The sequence below is a fragment of the Mesitornis unicolor genome, unplaced genomic scaffold (genome assembly GCF_000695765.1).
Source record: "Mesitornis unicolor isolate BGI_N332 unplaced genomic scaffold, ASM69576v1 scaffold53956, whole genome shotgun sequence".
Taxonomy (NCBI): Eukaryota; Metazoa; Chordata; class Aves; order Mesitornithiformes; family Mesitornithidae; genus Mesitornis; species Mesitornis unicolor.
Genome location: NW_010192741.1, coordinates 25,327 through 40,797, shown reverse-complemented (window position 1 = coordinate 40,797; position 15,471 = coordinate 25,327). Strand labels below are relative to the sequence as shown.

General features: G+C 40.4%; 1 protein-coding gene across 1 annotated transcript in view; it reads right to left on the bottom strand.

Annotated features, from left to right (window-relative positions):
* Positions 1 to 8,354: 8,354 nt before the first annotated feature.
* ATP11B (ATPase, class VI, type 11B) overlaps positions 8,355 to 15,471 on the bottom strand; it is a gene marked incomplete at its 5' end in the record, with an annotated part of 31,557 nt that continues 24,440 nt past the window's right edge. The window contains 2 exons of the mRNA XM_010187195.1: positions 8,355 to 8,698; positions 12,226 to 12,359. Coding sequence (XP_010185497.1) covers positions 8,617 to 8,698; positions 12,226 to 12,359 — 216 coding nt within the window. The remainder of the gene's footprint in view (positions 8,699 to 12,225; positions 12,360 to 15,471) is intronic.

Here is a 15,471-nt window from a genome sequence, read left to right as displayed (position 1 = left end):
CAAACAATTTTTAAAAGATTCCTTAAATATACACTTGGGGCTAGTTGCAAAGACTGTATTGATAGCACTTCCTGTAAGAGTGATATATTTAAGTGTACTGGGTCCGATATATATATATTTTTTTTCCTTTTCTTTTCTGGAAAAGTACAGGTATCGTCTAAGTGAGTTTGAGTATCTGGTAAAAAAAATTACAGAAATAAGCAGGAAACCCCGAGGTTGTCGATCCTGGGGTGCCCAGGTGCCTATGGGAATGGTTTGATTGTACATCAGCTGACTGGGAGCCGTCGCAGTACGACACAACTGCCGTGCACTTCGTTTAAGGTCAGAGTCAGCCTGCGGTGAGCGTCACTGAGAGGAGCTGCGTGCGTCACGACGGAAGCGAATATTCTCTAGGTTATTATCTAAGAAATCGGATTTCGTTACAGTTTTGAAATGCTTATCTGGCAAAGAAAGGTTTTTCATTGCTGTGGAAATCTAAAACTTGAATATACTGAATTTGTGTCTTAAATGTTTGCTACACAATACAGTATTTTAAATCGAGACGTGTAATTTTTATGGTTGAGGGATGATGAAACAAATGGCCCTATTGTACAGGAAGCGGGTGAGTCTGATGTGAATCTAGGTTTTGAAACCATTATCCTGAGAAGTGAGGTAAATCTTTGTAACAGAGGTACTGCCATTATGGATGACACCCATTTTTAAAATCATTTTGTCGAGTTTTCCTTAAATTGACATATCACTGTGGTTGCCAAATATAGAAATTAAGAGTAAAGCTTTCCCAAACGAGCACAGATCAGAAAATACTACACTGGCTTTGTTTGCTTAAATGATTGTGTTGATCATCACTACTTCTTGTCTTCCTGCATTTAACCAAATCCAATTCATTTTGTTCAAAACAGGCTATATCAGCTGCAATTCTTCTTTATTTTAATATTACAAGAGCTCTTCAGCTGCTTTTGTGCTCCTCACTGAGTTACTTGTGAAGAGCTTTGGTAACTACTGCTCTGAAAAACCAGCTGGAAAATACCGAGCTCCAGGAGAAAAGAGGCTGTAGCTGCAAGGAAGGATGGAGGTTTGAGTCCATGCTCTAAACAGTCCCATGACAAGGCCAGAATTATTTTGGAAATGAGTAACTGGTACTTGCACTAAACAGCAGAGCACTCTTCTGTAGATGCTGAAAGTATTTTAGGAAAAAAATTGGCTATTACACTGCTAAAAAGTTTTGATGTTACTCTCTGACGTTGCCCATGAGGCCGCTCTCCTTGTGGCAGTGCCCTTTTAAGGAAGCCCAGGTGTGCATTTATTTCAGGACCGCAGTTCCACAGACCCAGGGCAGACTTTCTCCAGCGACTGGAATTGGCTATGCCAAAAAGAATCGTGTGTTTTGCTGCTTTCAGTATTTCCTTTCTCAATTTTGTGTAAATATAAACGGGGACTGGGGGGGGTGGAAAAAAGCTCTACAAGGTATCTATGTGTGCCGTGTTCTGTCTCGAGGGTTTTGGTACCGTTTCGGATTGATTAGTTCAAGTATGCTGTGTTTGGAGAGGGGATCGGACTTGCTTTTTATCCCAGTACAGACTTGGCCCTCCAAAAAGGGCATCACGCTGTGGTGGTGTATTCTCCTTTTGAATGCAAGACCTTGTCAACAGAATGGTGTTGTCATCAGTTTGGTACTACACGCTTATAATTACTGTGTAATTATAAAGAAATACATAAAACTTTGACTAATTATGTTGCAGAAAAGGGTTATTTGTGCTATCATGGCATCTCACAACGTTTTTCAAAGTGAGTGACTGAAGTGGGAAGAAGCATTGATTTCACAGGGTGTCATTCTACGGACAAAGCGCCTGGTGACAGGGAATATTTTGTATTGAAATGTGCTCGGCTGTGGCCATGTGCTTTTTTTCCTTTATGTATTTGTGTGGTTTTTCTTTTTTTTTTTTTTTTTTTTTTTTTAAATGCAGACAGTTGCTTCCTGGGATTGCTTTAATTCGTAAGTGCTTGTGTCTTCAATTTGATGAGCTCCCCTTCAGCGGATCAATTTAATTTTGCCAAATGTCAAACAAAAAAAGGCGGCGAACATCAAGTTTGTAAACTGTTTTTTATACATGAAATATGTACAAAATTAGAAGTGCCCTGACATAAAACACTTAATCTCGAGATTATATTTAGTAAAAACCCATAATTTACATATCTCTGTAAGTTCAAATGTAACTTCTTACAATCCCTCTCATTACCGACAGAGGCAATAAAGCTCCAGTGAAATTGCCATGGCTAAGTCTTCTCATGCATTGTTTCAGTGTATCCTTTGTAAGATTGATTTCCAGAATGTGCTTCTAAGCAGAAACAATGGAATGTTTGTTTTCTCCATGAAATACACTTCAGTGGCAAGGTTTTTTTCTTTATTTTGGGGGAGAAATAATCCCCGAAGTGCTCCACCACCTTGCCTGCTGCTTATTTAAATGTTTGCCAGTTCAGAGCGGAGCCGATCGCTGCGGCCGTGCTGCGCTGCCACTGCCCAGCGTGGGGAGGATGACACCACAGCGCGGTTGGGGTGAAGACAACCGTACAGAAGTGACGTGACTTCTTTTATTGATCAACCTGTTAATAAGTAACTTATGACTTGCTTCAAAACTGTTTTACAATGAAACCCGTACTGAGAAATCCTTATTTAAGAAAGCTATAATTTTTTAAGAATGCATTTAATAAACTTTTGTCATTCACACTTTATTTAAACAACGTTGCCCGAAGTCTCTGTAGATTTTGTTTGTGTTTGGTTTTCAAACTCAGGTTGCCCCTCAGTCCTCTGAGCTCTCAAAGAGCAGACCACACCATGAAATACCTGATGGAATTAGAATTTATCTTTCAGAAATGTGCCTTAGCTTTGTAGTAATACTCAGCTGCCTGTTTTAATGCAGCTGGAGATCCTCAGCCAAGTGTTCTGCTGCAGGAGAGCTCTCCTCCTGCACAGGAGGGTGGCTGTGGATGGGTGATGGTGTTAGATTTGTGGTTTTTGAAGTTACTGCTGGATTTCTCTCCAGCTGGAGGAGGCAGCACGGTGAGGCCAGAGGTGCTCTCCATGCTCATGTCAGTGCCTGTGATGGGTGTGGGTGGCCATGCACACACACATGGAGGTACCGTGTGCGCGCATGTGTGCGTGTGTGTGTGTGCGCGCGTGTGCGCGTATGTGCCTGCTGGGAGGTATTGAGGGAGTGCTGCTGGGCACAGGCAGCAGCAGTTCCTGCTGTACTCTGGCATGGCTTTCTCTAACACATAATGAAAACAATGACTCGGCTAGAAGTGAAAGTTTTATTTAATAAATATAATTTTCATAAACCATTTTTAAAACAACTTCTACTGACCAAGCTGTACAAGGAGCAAGCACAGACTCGCTGTCAGAATCAAAAATGACATCAGGCAGCCACAGTGTCAGAGGTCCAGAATTCTTTGTACGGATTATTGCTACAGTTTCCAGTCGTCAATGTCCCCTCTTTGCCTAAAACTAAGGACTGACATCTTTAAAGGTAATTTTTACAGATGATCTCAGTCAAGGTTTGTGGTTTTTTTTTTTTCCTTCCAAAAAAAAAAAAAGAAAAAGCAGTGCTTGCTGACATGGCAGTGACAAAACAGGCAGCTCGACGATTTGCTATTTTTGTGTGCAGAACCTGAACTCTCTCATGGGACCACAACTAGGAATTGTACAAATACATTCTCTGTTGCAGTAATGACATCTTCGTTATACCTGAAAGCGAGGCTCCAACACTTTCCCCTTTCTAAGCTGTGTGGATTATCTTTTATCCCATTGCCAAAATGTAAAAAGGGTGAGAACTTGCTGATGGATGAAATAATTTCCTTTAAAACTGCTGCGGAAAAAAAAAAAAAATCAATATGCACTGCAAGCCAGGGTTTCTTTCAGCCAAGTCCCACTTTGCATCATGAACAAACAGCAGAGCATTTCAGTTCTTGCCCCTTGGTGTTATGTGGTCTTTGGCCCATGGCCCCTCAGGTTTTCTTCCTGTCTATGCATTTACACAAACTGGAAACAGCAACACCAGGTGGCATCTGCAGTGCTGACAACTGCAGGGACTGATCGGGACACAGCAGCTCGACTGCGGCGGCGACTTCACCGTGCTGGGAACGTTCCTGGAGCGAGCGCCAGGGTGGCTCAGGCAGCGCACATGGGCTCACTACTGCGTTATTTCGGATGCTGCTACGAGCAGGGTTTAGTTGAAGGAAAAAAGAATAAAAAAAAAAAAAAAATCTACGGAAAGCAGAAGCCTTGCAAATACGATGTGAGTGCGCTTCTGCAGCGATGGACAGCAAGAGCTGCTGCAGCCGTGAGCATCCCAGCTTCCCTCCTGTCTATAACCGAGTCGTGCCAACAGAGCAGACCCCAGACAACTCCCGCCACTGGAAGCAAACAACAGAAGCAAAGGACATACAGAGCTACCAGCAATCAAAACACTCACACAAACCACCCCAGAGTGCAAAGCAGCAAGTCTAACTGGGAAATCATTGAGGAATAGAAAGCAAAGGCTAAATTCAGTCACTAATGAGGGGTTCACCCAGCTCTAGCAATAACTTCTTTAAACCAACGCTGGCTGCGTGACGAGGCAGTGGTGACAGTGTGAGATTGGGTCTTGCACACCAAGAAAAAGAACATCTCAGAATAAATGGGGCAGAAGCACACTGTGACCGAGCCTTTCTGAACGCTGTGTTTCACCAAAATCACTACTCAGAGGTACAGAATTAGCAGACTAAACTATTACAAATAAAACAAATTACTGCTTTGAGACATTTCTAACACTAGAAAATGATTTTTTTTTCAATATAGATGTTATATTGTCATTTTAAAAATATATATATATTTGAAAGTATTACCAAAGGTTTCCCGTAAGAAATTACGGTTGCCTAATAAGATTATGCAACCTAGAATGCATTTCTCAAATCATCTTTTGCACTGGAACACAAGGAACCATTCTGAAAAATGTAAAGCCAAAGTTTTCACCATTCCTCCTGCTGCATTATTGTTTTTTTTGGTGTGGTGTGTCTCCCTTTCCCCCCCCCTTAAAAAATATGCAGCCTATTTTAAGCAGAATATTTACATTTTAATTGGTAAAACAACTGAGAGCATCTTCCCACTTAATCTTTTCCACTGCACCCTTTAAAAAAAAAGCTTAAGTTTGGCAACTAAAACCATGTTCTTCTAAGTACCAAAACCAAATCCTGATATTTTACAGCACAAGAGCTAAAATCCTGCTGAGACCTCAGTCCTGTGCTGCGGGTGGCTATGGAGAAGGCGCTTCTTCAGGGACACTGCACAGTGAAGTGCCTATACACCACACGTCCTTCTAAGTACAAGCATCCACTATCGGCTTTTCTGTCACGGATTCAAGGCTAAGAGGTAACTCAAAAACATTTCTTCTCTGTGGCCAATTCCTCGCCCACTCACACTGGAACTCAGAGAGGTGAATGCCAGCGTTACACTGAACTAGCTGCATTTGTTCAGTCTGCTTCATGCAGAATGCTGCACTGGACCAAGGCACAGTCACTGGTTTCATGCATTTTAGCTGTCAGAGAAATACACAAACCCCATCTCCCTTGAATTCGAAAAGATTGGTGGCATCAGTACAAAAACACAGTCACTTCTTCCATCCAAAATATTTGTCAGACCAAAAAACCTGGTCTTACGCAAAGCAATTCTATGTTCTTACTAACTGAGAAATTACTGATTGAGATGTACTGCAAATAGAAAAATATACCTTGGCAGACAGATGGGTTCTTAAGCTCTTCCTGAATTGTTTAAATGCAAGTTTCTTCGGTAACCTTACAAACACTGGGAAAAGGGAAAGTGGGGGAAAGGGAGAAGAGGAGATGGAAGGGTTTAAAAAAACACATAATGAATGTAAATTATTCTTCAAATATAGGATTCACTTTTGTGCAAATATAATTGTGTGGTAAAAGCCAAAATACATTTATGTACAGAGCTGAGCCCAGCTAAATGCTTGGAGCGGGGCGGTGTCTCAAAGCCTCTGCCACACAAAATGAACCAGTTTGCATTCCACAGACTGATGGGGGTGCACAGGCACACGCACCGACAGGGTGATGAGGATGCTCTGGCTGACACGGACAGACACGGACTTGTGGAAGGTGAAACACTGATTCAGACATAAACGATCCAGCCAAACAGCAGAAATCTGATTGGAACTGTTCAAAAATTCTTTATTTCCTAGGTATCCATGGCAGGATGAAAACTCCTAAAGTGAGAAACTACTAAGAAGAAAGTAATTATTTTAAAAACAGATTGGATATTTTATATATTTTTATATATATGATATAAAATGAAAGTTATAGGAGCAAGTGCAATCCAAGTATGTTTTATTACTACGACGTATCTGGACACAAGTTTCCTAGGGGCCTGGGCAGATGACAATCAGTTTACAGCATCTCCACACAGGGACCAGTTTTCACGCTGTATGCAGTCAGGCGAGTCTCATGTTAATACCTATTACATGGAGTAAGCAAGGTTAAATTTTCAGTGATTCTTAATAATCTGGACTCTTGGTGTGGGGCTCTGGTATACAACTGAAATTTTCAAGCTTATGCTTCACTGCACTTACGCAGTCGAAGGGATGATACAGATACGAACCGTGAACACCAAATTGAACACTTAAGAGGAAAATCTGCTCAGTTTTGTTTCTTCTCTTTCATAATTCATTTTTAGAGCTTCTTAATTCGTGAACTGGTCTTTATCTATGACAAAACCCTCAGGTGCTGCATGTTCAAGTCATTATGAGTTTCAAAACAAGGCTGCCAAGACTGTTTCTTTCCTACACAAGCGCTGCCTTGAACAAGGAGCTCCTGAACACCCCGCAGTAGCTGCAGCCTTCAGTTCAGAGTGAAGCTTGCAGTTAATAATGCAAAAACAAGCTTCCAAGAGGATAACTGCAGTAACAGCGGGTGAAGTCATGAACAAGAACAGGGATCAGCAGAGCTGTTCATAGCTGAGGCAACCCAAGGCATCAGATACGAGTCGGACCTCTTCAACACTGCCTCTCCTGCAGCTCATTGAATCGGAAGACTTTGGGATGACCGTAACAGGAGGGATCCGCTCCTCTGGCAGCAGCCCAGCCCCCCAGACGTCACACCAGGATGGTAAGATGTGGCTGGCCGAATTAGGAAATAGCGAGCATTTGCTTGGGAGACGGCGCTTAGGACAACAGTGGGAAAGCAGCAAATGCTGGTTCTGTCCAAATCCTGCACTTAACCACACCTCTATTAAAGAGGTTCTTGTCAATGCCATTTACAGTCTGTGTGTGATTTACCGTTTATTCCACCAGGTATAACATGCAGCTTTATATATTTTACTGTCTGACAGGAAGATTCTTTGGATTATTGATAGGACTTCAGTGACAGAGACTGAAGCAGCAGCATTTTTAGCAGCCTCTGGCCATAAAAACTGCTGTACCTAAGGCAGTGCCCTACAGATGGTCCCTGGTGGTTTTGTCTCCCACCCTAAAGCCAACCAGTAAGTTGGCACAGGCAAACGTTGCTACCCAGCCCCAACCATGCAGCCACGTTCATACTGGGACACCAGCTGTACCTGCAAGATGCACCATTCAAAGCTCCATCTGTGCAATTCGTTTTTATTGGCATACTTAGGTATCAAAACATTGCCATCAATGTCTCAGATCCTTCAGATATATGAAGATAATTAAGCATTAATTGTATCTTCAAAGTACAACATGACCAAATATAAATACATTAAAAAGAATTAAAACATGCAAAAATTCCCCAACTTTAAAAGGATTAATAATTCAATAAAATTTATGCTAGTGAGAATTCTGCATAAACCACCAATCCTTACATATTTTTCCATGTCAGGATCAAGAACTGTTAACAAAACAGAGCAGAAGAGAAGACGACTGGCTTCTGGATTTTACTTTAAGAACAGTGAACTCTTATATCCCTTATTATTCCAAATCACTTACTCGACAAAGTTAACAGTGTTTTCCAATGCAATGGCTAAGATATTTCTATTCGTATACCAGCATAAATACTTGAGTTCTATTTAACTCTCAAAAATTACTAAACTGATTGCTTGTAGAATACAGTAACTGTCCACGGAAATAACAAAACTGATTTGCAAACTGCTAAGACAGCGTCTGTAAGAGACAGCTCAAAATTAATGTGTGTGTTTGCAGTGAAGGGTCAAGCACAGAAACCGCAACTTTTTCAGGTTTCATTGTGCAATTTCAGTTCTATTGGATCACTCAAATTTGGGAGGAGAAAGCTGTCACTACAGTGACAGCTCAAGTGTCAAATGCAGGACTCCAATCTGCTCGTACGGTAACAAAAAAGATTAAACAGTCAGAGGTAAAAGTGGTCCTTAAAAATAATAAAATACATCTTTATCAATTTGTGGCTATAATTAGAAAAAAATCCTAGAAGCGATTTCTGTCCAGATGACTTATGCTAGGCCACCAGACAAGCCACTGTTTGCATTTAGAAGTCATGCTGGTCGTTTCTAGGGCAGGGATGGAACTGAACTCGCTTCAGAACCTACTACAGGTGTAGCACCTCATGGCTTCCACAAGGCATTTACAACTGTCCCTGTTAACAAGTGGGCGAGTCCATTGTGGAGAGAGTCAAGATGCTTCTGTCGGTGGCATAGAAGGGATCCGATGAACTCCATGATCTAAAGTAACAATAAAAAAAAAGTTTGGCTGACTGGGAACTTATAAGCTAGAGGTGAGGAGAAAAGTCTATGAAAGCAAAGGATAAAAAGTTAGGAGATTAGGCAGATGTAACCCTTTAAAAGACTAATCTACTGATTCCAAGTATGCACCTGCAATTTATCATGCTAACTATGTAATTAACAAGTCTAGGTTTATGTTTCTGGCAAAGTTTACTCACAGCTATGGCTTTTTTCATCACACTGAACTAAAGTGACCAGAGGTTTATATGCCAGTATTACAACTGCAGTTTTAATACTGTGAATGTTGCAAGTGTAAGTGGAGGCACTGAGAGTGCTGTGATCTGCTGTCGCCTAAGGTCATTTTAGCAGAGCCCTGCAGTACACAGAGCTGCCCGTGGTAACCCTGGGTACTGCTCTTCTCACATTAAACTTCCACGCTGTCTGAAGGTGTGGGCAGGCAAAACTTACCTACAGCCATCAATCTACTTCATCTCATACTGTCAAATTTAAGGTAAAAATGTAAGGCATCAGGAAAACTACCTAACATGTCTTTTGATTAGGGTGAGGTCTCGCAATGTCTCTTTAGGACAAATTACTACTTAGAAGGAAATACCATTCCTGGTTAACAACATTATAGGACTGTATGTGAAAAGGTGAAAAATAGATCGTTGGAAGGCAGGAAACCAAAATATAACAAACTTATCCTCCAAATTTGCCTCTGTCAGAAATCTGCTGTTTCATTAGAACTTTTACATGCGGTGCCTTGACACAAATACCACTAATGGGAGTTCTGAACAGTTCAGTAATGAGTTCTACTGTACAACACATGGACGTGATCCAACAGGTTTCGAATATCAGTGACTGACAAGTTGACAGACAATTTAATGGAACAGACAGACAAAAATGCACTTTACCATACCACACCACACATTTTATATTCTAACTGGTGAATGAAGCTATAGAAAACACTTCTTGAATACATTTTACAAGCAGTAAATTAAGTACAAGAGACTATATTCCTGTGGCACGCTACTCCAAGCATTTGTACAACTTTAATTCATCAAAGTTTCTATCAAAATTTGATACTATGTTTGATCTTGCGTTTTCATATTTGACAGAATATCCTATTTGACAGAATATCAGGAGCACAGAATGCAACACAAGCTACAGAAACATTATTTCAAACAGTGCTCTTCACTCTACAGCACTCTCCCAGTCATTGCATTTATCAGGATCACTTCATTCAACAAAAAGAATTTGCAGCTACCTCCTGGTTGAGTAAGAAGCTACTTTATAAAGCACAAGTACCCCAAAACCCATCCTCTTTGGGACTGTGCAAGCTTCTGAAGACACCAGCTTTAGGTAAAAATCAAAGCAGCTCATTAAAAAATACAGACAGACTTTCACAAGTTAGCAGGAAATCGTACAGGAGAAATGACTCTTAGTACCTTGCCTTTTGGACTAGGTTTCAATTTCAATGCTCAGTGGAAGGAACTGAAGTCATTGAAGAAAGCAAGACCGAAATTTAAACAGAAATTAAAATCTTTTCCAGTTGTACTGTACATAAATTTAAGTGAAACCAGAAGGTGGTGCAGTCTTTTCAACCAGAGGCAGAAGCAAAAACTACAGAACTTCAAGCCCTTAGTGTAGCACCAAGATAGTTTTGCATATTCATTACACAGAATACCAAACTCTACGATTATTCAGCTAGATGGGATTTCATCTGAAAATTACATGAGGTAAGCAGACAAGAAACCTGAGGAAAAGCAGTCTTCAAAAACTGTTTAATATTCTGTCAAATATGAGTTATCTTCAGTAAATATTTTTATATTCTTAAAGAAAGAAAAATCAAGTGGAAAGAAGAGGAAATTGCAAAAACGTAAATGCATTGCAGAAAATAAAACACAGAATACCTACCTTGTAAGACTACATGTTACTAAGGCAAATGTTAATCAAAAATCTGCCCTAATTAGATAACAACAAATGAAAAAAGGAGCATGAAAAGGTCCTTATTTGGAAAACACAGTTTTACAGAGAAGTGGAAAAAAAAAAGAACCCAAACCAGAAAACTCAGAGCAGCTCTACCAAAAAGTTGCTTTTTAGACCAATTAAATGCTCACCTTGTAGATTAAAAATTCTATTAAATTATTTATTTTATACATCATGTCCGCTTTCTATACAGCAAGAGTTTGAATTAAAAATGTACTTAATCATAACAGTTCATTTTTCATATGGAATGAAACATTTTGCACACCCTAGATGTGAAGAAACGTTGAATAGATTTCATAAGCAAGCCAGAAGAGAGAAACGGACTGTAACTACAGACACCGTGTTCAACACAAGAGTTCAAACCAGAGATGAACTACAGACAAGTCAATACCTAAAGGCAGAACCAGAACTGACAAAGCTCGTCAGGGAAAATTGCCCACACAAGGTTTTATACGGCATGAATGATATCACAGCCTTTAACCAAAAGAGACAGAGTTGTTCAAATACAAACTGAGTTTCCTTGAAAATGTGTGAAGAGCAACTTTTTTCAGGTTTGCCTTTTGACCAATGAAGGACCATGATATCATTCAGGACCGAGATATTACGATGTACAGAAGATTATTTTTATTTCTACCCCCAAATATTTCCATGTTTGTTAGCTGTCCCTCTTTATTTGGACATGGGGAATGGCACATTAGCAGGTTTAGGAATAGCTTTTCTCAGTTACGCTGACTGCAAGAGCAGTACAGCTCCTTCGACATATTCGATGACTCTAACATGCTTTTACCCCATTGAGGGTTGGGAAGGAAGAAGGTTTCTTTAGCACATACCTTGGAATGGCACACATGACTTTGACAATATACCTTCTAGAACCAAAAAGACGTTTAAAATTCTCAGAACCTGATGGCTCTGTTCTCTCAATTACTCTGATTTTAGAAATAGACTATAAAAGTTATACTACAAAAATATTTCATCTTCATATCAATCAATGGCTGAAAGATTTAATGACTCTCCTTCTAACAGTGAAGTCGTATTTAAGCGGGGGGGAGCGTGAGCCTTTTGTATATATTCAGGAGTAACACAAGCTCCAAGGTAAATATTTGGAGGTTGTACATCAAGAACCAAAGGGAAAAGTCTGTCAACCTTACAAACAACTCCTGATTCGTGAAGGTAAAAAAAATCATCACAAAAAGGAACAAAAACAGCAGCAAGGCTTGATTCTCTAAAGAGAAGAATGTACAAATCAAGAGAAATTACGAGAGATACAACACAGGAACTTGTAGTAAGCCAAACTGAACGTTTTAACAGAAATATTTTGAAAACTGTTTTTCCCCCTCCCCATCCCAAAAGAAAGCACTCAGAAAGAAACAAGAAACTAATCTTTTAGGATGAAAAAAGTACAATAAAGAGTTGTATTTCCTACTTAAGATAAGCAAAACCTGCAGCGGGTTTGCTAGACAGCTATCGCTGCAGGCTCATTGGGTTCCAGTTTATAGGAGAATCGTCTGCAGCAAAGGCTACTGAGAGAAATGCCACACCTGCTGACCCGGGCTGGACTGCACCTTCCCATCAGTCGTTCCAGCATTCTTCGAGCAGATGCGCATGCTGTTTCCCCATCTGAGAAGCAGCACATGGAGTCCAAGCAGTTGATACCTGAACCTGCCTCAGTAAGCTGGAAGGAAGACATGAAAAAAAGAAACCAAAATCAGTATGCACAGAATCTAGCACAGATTTCTCAGAAAACACTCAGGAAAAGCAGGTTTTCTTAGAGTGTTGGATATTGCTCAATTTTATAGGAGAAGTACAATGATTAATAACATCACCATTTCCTTTCCTAAGGTCTATATATGCTATAATTGGATCTTCCCAAGGTTTGCACACAGCCTTGGAGAGCATATGGAAATCGTTTAGCACCATCTCTGCTTAATGTTGGAAATAAAGCAGTTAGCGATTCTCTGCATTACAGCGGTAATGAATCTCTGGAGCAGAGTGTCATGCAGCTTAAGCTGTGATGCCCAGATGAACTCCAGCAGAGGAACAAGGATTGATACAAGCGGCAGCTCTGCCCTACTTGATGGGAAGTCTATCAAGAGCAAGCTTTAGACCAAGGCTGCAGAAGACAATGCAGCAACCCGATCGAAAGTAATAATTCTTCCTCAGGAAGTGTAGAATGCAACTTCCTATAATAATTTACATTGTATCACTACGACGGATACCCTTGGGTTGGTAAGGAACAAAAGCACATTCCTGATTCTGTGAATATCTTCTCTCTAAATGCAAATAAGGCTGATGTTAGAAAGGTTCAGTTGTGTTCATGCCAGCTTGAAGAGTACTTCAATATTAGCACAATAAACTTGCTACTGTTCATTCTTTGTAGGTGAGAAAAAGACCCAAACAAAATGAATCCAGTAATACAGAGACGTATGGGTTTAAGTTTAGTGGCATCTATCAGTATGCTCCTTCATATTATTTTTGCACACCGGTCAACTAAAATCAAACTGAAATCCAGCACTGCTGGAGAGAGAATATCCAAAACTAACTTCAGTATCCTTTCCAAAAGGAAATAAACACGCAGAATGTGGGGATGCTTTTTAATTTAATCTGAAACTCTCCATGAGAGCATCCTGCCAAACGAATGCTGAACACGCAGGCTTTAGGCACCCATTATCAACCTCACCTCACTCAGACCCCAGTGAATGAAGAAACCCAGGAGGAGGCATCTTAGTGTATGACAGGACACAGCTCATTGAAGAGCTTCCCCCAACGTTTCACCGTGTGATCAAAGGTCACTGACTGCTGTCCAAAGACTTTGGTTTCCAACCCCAATTTCTTTGATGCCACCACACTTGCCCAACACTGCAAGGAAAGCAAAGAACCTGACTTTCCTATGCAAATGGTTTACTATGAGTGGACACATTCCTTCCTAATTCCTCAAAACAGGCATCTGAACAGATTACAGCTTCAGAACAGAACTAGACTGCAAAGAAGAGGCAGCTCACAGAAACAAGCAGCATTTGGAAATCCTACAAACAGGTAGGACAAGGAGGGAGCACACAGGCAAAACTGGTGTTTCCATGCATGCCCCTTCCTCAGCTCGGTTCCAGATTCCCCATAGTCCCTCTGGATCTTCCCATCACACCACTTAAGGTCATGCTTATAGGACTGTCAGTTAACCGCTCCATGAACTTACGGAAAACATTACGAACAGAAACCCTTGAGTCCATTGCTGCACCTTGGAGGCCACAAATGAGTGCAGGCAGAATACACACTTGTGACCAACTCACACTCATTTGGGAGGTCTTCTGCAACATTTCACTATGACAATGAGCTTCTGTAAATACCTGAGAGACAGGAGCAGAAGCATTGCAACTGACAGGTCTAAAAGGGGTTTTTGTTAAAACATAACACAGCTGAGAGCTTCAGTGCCTGAATGCCCTTATTTGATGACCATCACATCTGGTCACAACTCTACTGTCACAGAAGATACCATAACTAGGAACAGCACAATTTGCAGCACTGCAGTACTAGCAAATTTGACCTCCACTGTGCTCGCATCATCTCAGACAAGAAATTACGCAGAGCAGAACGAATTCCGATTAGGAGGCCAGAGAGTAAGCTCCCTGCTGCACACCCGGTGATTTTCATGGCTGTGTTCACAGCAACAAACTCTCAGCATTCTTACACTCAGGACTTCAAAAAGAATATTTAGTCCACCCACTACCTTGATGCAGACCAAGTAATACCTTTGAAGTTACTGCAAAAGGTTGTATTACAGTGGTTGCTGTAGGATCAGATGGACCAGACTATTTCTTTTTTCCCCCCTATAGAATCTGCTGACCTGAGAGTTCACAGCCATAGATTTTATTCAAAGACTGGCAGAAAGAGGAATCAAGGGTAACCCAAACCAGCTTCCACGGAGTGAACCCTCAGCTCTGGATTTTGGTGTCACCTCTTCACTCTAACCTCATTTGTTTTTCTCAAGTCAGATACCCACAAAAAGCTAGGATCATGCTTGAACCATGATTTATGGAAAAGTTATTATGATCCTTTTTTAAAAAAACAGCAAATGTGATCTTACATAAGCCTGGAAACAAAATTTATGTTTTATCAAACCCGTAGTTAAGTGCAAAGTAGTATTAGGAAACCATTGAGGACAACATGAAAATAAATTCAATTTTGAGTGAAGATATACAGTATATAATTGCCTGGTGAACGTGATTTTTTATATTTATATCCACTACCTGGAAGGAAGAACGTATATTATGCCAAAGAGTTCCTCTTCTCTCTGTGACAGACAATTATGAATACAGTTTTATATCAAAGCAAAACCTGGCACAGTAAGGCATAATGGTCTCTAGAGACCTGAAACAAACCCTCAGGAAACAAAAAGCAGGAAAGAATGATTTAAAAAAATAGTAAGTATAGAGAGAAATCATTCATATTTGGGCTGTAAACAAAGTATTTTCATAAGATCCAGTATCACGATAAACAATGCTTTACACGATAATGGCCCATTTCATGTAATAAATCAAAAAGCAACTGAAGTGCAGAATTAAAAGAATGATTCAGCTTGAAAAAGGAAAAACCAAACCCATGTACTATGATGCAAACTTTCTTGTTGACTTCAAAAAGATGGGTATTTTGGAGATGGCTCCATGACTGACTAGATATGATATATATAAATCAATATATATACACACACACATTAGGGTAGAGCGGGGGTACTACCTAGTGAACGTAAGAACTGTCGAGTGGGCTAGATGGATCTAGCAGTTGCCTATTGT